Source organism: Takifugu rubripes, chromosome 18, assembly GCF_901000725.2.
Source record: "Takifugu rubripes chromosome 18, fTakRub1.2, whole genome shotgun sequence".
NCBI lineage: Eukaryota > Metazoa > Chordata > Actinopteri > Tetraodontiformes > Tetraodontidae > Takifugu > Takifugu rubripes.
The window spans coordinates 3,750,415-3,756,330 of NC_042302.1; the positions used below are offsets into that span (position 1 = coordinate 3,750,415).

The window sequence follows — 5,916 nt, forward strand, 5'->3', positions numbered from 1 at the left end:
AAAGGGGGGGCGGCGCAACAGAGATGGAGCCAAAATTTAACCAAAGACTGACTCAGAGGACCGTACGGCTGCAACAGTGCATAAAAGTTTCACTCATCACACATCTGTAAAGCCAGACACAGAAGTCTCCAGTCAGTCATGTGACACCAGGAAAAGTCAAAGAAAAAGAAACAAAATTTAAATAAAATCCACATATAGAAAATAAACTGAACACAAGAGGCTTAAGAAATGTTTTTATTGTGTCTGTATCACAATGTTACAAAGGAAGATTGATCTTGCATACAAAAAGAAAAATTAAAATCATAAGAAAAAAACAAAACAAGCATCCATTCGTTTCACATGGTGAAAACACAAACAAGTGAACTCAACTATAGCAAAAAAGAGCAACAGACTCTTCGTCACTCTCTCATCTCTCCATCTTCTTCCTCTTCTTCTACACCTCTGATGTACAAAACATTATTGCACCTGCAAGGACCAAAAACACCACAACAATGGAATTAACACAAGACGCTGCACACTACAGGGTCGAGTCTTCTACCAATGCTTGGAAACGATGTAATTATACTAACTGCTTCACGCAGTTAATCTATACAGTATCAATATTCTTAGCACCATTAATCTATAGTGCAACAATGACATGCTTTTAAACACCCTGCTTTATACCTATTTGAAGAGGGAATAAAGATACCGACCTGATCAGAACTTCACCGAGATGCCCTGCCAGTGCTCCGTCCACAAATTCCTCCGTGTTTGCCAGCTGTCATGGAAACACGTACGTACAGGTCAACAACTAACCCCCATGAGAGTATGTGTAATGGGTGGATGCCCTAAAACTGGTTTCTCCATAATATAACCAATCACTTTAGTGACTCTGTTGGTTACAAGTGAATGAAAGAACCTTACTTATTTGCCAACACTAATTTTAGCAAATTTTAGTCTATCAGCAATTTAAAGGAGTCGATGAGAAGAGATGAGCCGAAATGTCGAGGACCTTCAGCCAGCGTGGACAGAGTAAACGCTTGTGGTGTAAAACAGTTTTTTAAAAAAACAACAAAAAAACAATGTATGCACAGAGCGAAAGCTTTAATTCTCATCAAACCTGATTGCGTAATATGAATACTTTGCATCCAATATGTTAAAAGGCCAAATGTTGAAAGTGTTTAGGAAATAACAAGGAGATGGCACAGTTGGATTTATGAATGATTCAACAGCACCAACAACTTGAAAAAGCACAAAGTGTAAAAAGTGTAGTGTAAAGTAGAATTTATTAATTGTGTCACTTTACTTACCTGCATGTTCATGTAGCCGTCCACAGACACCAGGTAGCCCTTGTACTCCATTCCCCACTTTAGTTTCACCATCACTGGTTTGCCTGTCAGGCCATTCAGGAATGGTTTGGGGTTCAACGGTAAACTCTGTAGAGTAAAGAGTGGATAAATGTATTTATATGCATTAATGTATCAGTTTGATTAGATAAAAGCTGTGTATACTGGATGGTAATATTTGACCCATATGCCTGGAATATTTTAGTAGTAATTCGGACAAACTAATCTATCATTTTTCAAAAAGGTTTGCATATATAAACCCTTCCATGATTGATTTACACCTACAATCTGACAAAAAAAGATTATATATACCTTTAACGCTAGGATCATCATTATCATTAAGAAAGATGAATTAAAGTTTTATTCATTCGGGAATGTGTTTCTTTTCGTACAAATCAGTTGACGATAAACTATGCGACATCACGATTTAAAACTACTACATCCTCTAGGAAAGTGCATTAACATACTTTAACAAAAATCTTGCAGCTATACTATACAAGTTAATACATTATTTGAGAATGTGTCGCATTCATTCATTCGCGTACACAATCGATGGAAAGCTATCGTAGCTAACGCTAACCACCAAAAGTACTTGAACATGTCGGTGTTAATTGATTAAACAAATATATAGACGGCGAAAAAACACGAAATAACTTCAATACAATACTCTCACCATCTCTGTTCTATATATCGGTGTCGATGAAGAGGTAAAAACGTATAACTTTTCGTCACTATAACGTTTGCACTTAGCAAACCAGAACACGCTTTAGCGCCAAACAGGAAGTCTCACGCTTCCACTTCCGGGGGAGTCTTCATAAAGTTGAGAACTCGGTGTACTGCCACCTTACGGTTGTAAAGTGACACTGCAGGTGTTATGAACACTTTCATTTTACAGTTTAAAGTGATAAAATCAGCTCAAATTCCTCACATCTGTTTCCTTTTAGGGTCAACTATGCATTCGTCTTTATTATTTCCATAAAATAATTAGTCATGGAGTGACATCACAATCAAACTGGGACTGTTTGTTCAACACCTGCCGTAGAGGTTAAACTTTACTACAGTGAAAATAGTGCCAAAGAATTACTCTGTAATTTTAAACTGAGACCTGTTCAGCCAAATTAGTGAAATGATTGTCATAAATGGGTTGTGCCGAGTTGTCTGGACAACTATTTTCCTGCAGGCACAAACAGTCTGAAGAATTCACTTAATTTGCCAAAGTGCTCAACTGTTACTAAAGAATTTGACAAGTTCAAACTTGATACGATGAATTAAACTATCGTCCGATTCTTTACAGTGGGGGCCACCTTCTGTCAGAAAATTCCTCAGAAATTGCACTACATGTCTTAAATACTCTCACATCATTTAGCCTACTTTTTTCCCTCCCCGTCCTACTGAGCTACCTCAGCATGTAATTAACTAATCCATCATTTATCCACTGTCAGTGATGGTGTGAGAAAACGGTTTACAGGTGTAAGTTTTTTCCAGTGCCACAAGCCAAAAGATAGACAACGATTTTGAAGTTTCTGTATTAAAACTGTCTGCTATGGACACCAAGTAAAAGAGAACAAACAAACAGTACAAAGCCATTTCCACAAAAATGCAAAAACAAGACAGTAACAGCAGACACTAAAAATGGATCAGCAGAGACCGACAACAGAGAAAAGTAAAATGATGACAAAAATGAGTAAAATAAACATTGAAATAGCTGAACAGCCACAATAACCCCCCAAATAGGACAGACATTTCCAAACACACATAATGAGACCACAGACACTGATTACAAAGAAAAGCTAAATTACAATTAAGAGAGGAAAGACCTCCAAAGATACAAAAGCAACCACAGAGACACAAAGACGCACCAGTAAAAACATTCAAAACAACCACAGTCATAAATATTACAGTGGGGAGACACGGAAAAGCCCCAACAAAGGCCTCAGGATGGTTCAAAATAGTCACAATGAACATGTGAAATGAGTATAAAAGACGCAAAAACTCCCACAACGTGACAAAAAACTACTGTCAGTGTCCAGCTCTGAGGGGAATCTGGAGGATTCCAACATTTCTTGGACATCTGCTGATATCGGAGTGTTGTCTGTAGTTTAGCCAACACCAGCAAAACAAACTGGAGTGGAGCAACTCCAACCTGGGTTTCAAAAACTCCCCCATCCTGACAACAAAGTTTGGCACCAATGCAACGCTGCAACAATTACTGGATTAGCATCTTAAAGGGTCATCATCAGGACACATTTGGTAAAGTGTGTAGGTTAGAAAAAGGATAAAAACGCCGGATGAGCGGGTTTGAAAGCGCACACATGCGAGGGAAAGAAAACATGTCGCAGCAATGATGATTAAACCAAGACAGGCGGAACAACGTGAACAGGTGAGATAGTTTGATTTGGCTCACTGCGAGTTGGACACGGGTCAGATGCGCTTAAAAGCAGGTCACGGTCCGATTACACCGCAGACAGAAAAATCCAACGCCATACTGTGTTCAGTGGAGCTTGAACTGGGCCGCAATTGAAGAAGAAAGTTTTTCGATATCGCTGTAAAGCTCCCACTACCATCCCTGGACACAAGGGGGCGCGCTCCAGCTAGTTCAGTTCAGAGCGCGCACCTGCTATAATATAATACTTTTACAAAGTGTAAATGCTGGTGCTGTTCGTGTAAACGTGTTACACCTCCCTCACGGATCATTAAGCAGCCAGGTGCGGAAAGCCAAGGCCTGAAATTCCCTGGCTTTCATATTTCACTGTTTATGAATAAGCGCCAACCAGCTTGTCTATACGACGCTGAAGTTAGCTTCCGCCTCGTAGCTTCCTATTTGGCAGTTAAGGGAAAATCCATCAGGCTGAGAGACTTTTTCTGCCGATTATCCGCTGTTTTTTGACCCTCTTCTTCATGTTAATTGACAAATTAACTGCCTGGCAGACACTTAGATTTGTAAAACTTGTTTACTATTGGTGGAAATACAAAAAAGGAACATTTCATTTTTTTTCCACATCTAACCCACTCTCAAATGTAATCCCAGAGAGGCTAAACTTTCATTGAAACACAGTTTCAGATTTGTGAAACCTGTATTTTATTTGTAAAAATGGGTGGAGAGAAAAAGGGGACGCGGTAAATTTCACTGATTTTCTTCCAACTGGGCCACGATGGACCAGATTAATTTATTTATTTGGCTCCCGGATTATTATTTCCCTGTCAGCAGCAAAAAGTCAGACCCAGTAGCGAGCATGGCGACAGTTTGACCATGTATAAAAGCTTGGCTTTGTGTTTGAGGGTTTCAACAGTGTGTTTCCTGGTTGCTAATGCTTCTCATAGCTTTGAAATCTAATTACAGGCACCCTGGTGTTGGCTGCACATGAGATCAAAGGCCTCCAGACATCATCATGCTTATTATAGAAATCCTTATGCTTTCATGACCATGTGCATGACCATGTGCTAAATATTTCAGAGAATAAAACATTTTATGGGGCAACCCTTTATTGATCCATATCTCTTTCATTATTGTATTCTAAATAGTTCTGAACTGTTGGAATCAAAGATTTTAGAAGTCATACAATGTCTTTAGATCAGAGGCAGGATGTCAAAAAAAAGTTTTTATATTTAAGAATTGGTTTAAAACGGTCTGTCTGGCACAAATGTTGCAATTTTGTTGTTTTTGCCTGGCAACAGGAGTTTGTCATTGCACCTTTGTTGTCTATTTGAAATTGTCACAGTGGGTTACTAGAAGTTACAAGTACTATTAAATGACTGAAGTTTTTTTGGCATAAACGTATACACAGATAGATTGGTCCCTATTGCCACTGTAATTAATGTATTGGCTATAATTGCCTAACAGCTATTAGTTTGATTGTCCCGATAAAGATGCACACATAGGGAATTTGTAATCTTTGGATCGCATGTACGATCAGGTTTTTGTTTTTAAAGCTGTTTAGATGAAGGTATATCATATTTATACGCAGTCAAGCTGATCAGCAAGTTGGCTTTAGAACAGATGGAGGGAGCGCAAAGTAGAATTTCAGATTTCACAAATCTGAAAACGTTTAAGTGAATCTTTATCTTTGGGACAATCTGGCCCAGACTTGAAATTGTATTGGTTTTTGATCTGGACCTGGTCCAATGTAGGTTATAAGGGAAATGTTCTTTCCTTGTGTTAAAAGTTTCACAAATCCAGTGGCTGTCAGACAGAGTTACTGTGTTCCCCAAACTGTTTAAAATGTCTTCAAATCAATAAGAGCTGCAAAAGAAATGGACAATCGTTGGAGCAACAGTCACTCAGCATGACGGATCTGCCTCTGAACTGCCGACTAGGACGCGACGAATCGGAAGCTAACTTCAGCGCCGTCTGCTCAACCATGCGTGTGTGCATCCAACAGGTCTTATCATTCACGTGCTCTGGATACACAGGGGGTCCATAACTTTTTCACAGCATGAAGCCTTAGTTATATTTTTACCATTTCAGTCATTCGTGCTAAGTCAAATCTTTATTTAAGAAAAATCAAACATTAAATGGGCTCCCTCTTGCAGTAGCTGCATTAAACGCTTTATTACTTCCGTCCCTGGCGTCTCCCTGATCTACTGGACTGTT

The 5,916-nt window shown here is 39.0% G+C and overlaps 1 protein-coding gene across 1 annotated transcript; it reads right to left on the minus strand.

Moving 5' to 3' along the window:
• Positions 1 to 217: 217 nt before the first annotated feature.
• On the minus strand, positions 218 to 2,155 carry snrpf (small nuclear ribonucleoprotein polypeptide F). Its single transcript, XM_011613256.2, has 4 exons — positions 1,999 to 2,155; positions 1,290 to 1,415; positions 693 to 757; positions 218 to 465 (listed from the first exon to the last, which is right to left on the minus strand). The coding sequence occupies exons 1-4, from the start codon at positions 1,999 to 2,001 to the stop codon at positions 399 to 401; spliced, it is 261 nt and encodes an 86-aa protein (XP_011611558.1). The 5' UTR covers positions 2,002 to 2,155; the 3' UTR covers positions 218 to 398.
• Positions 2,156 to 5,916: the final 3,761 nt, after the last annotated feature.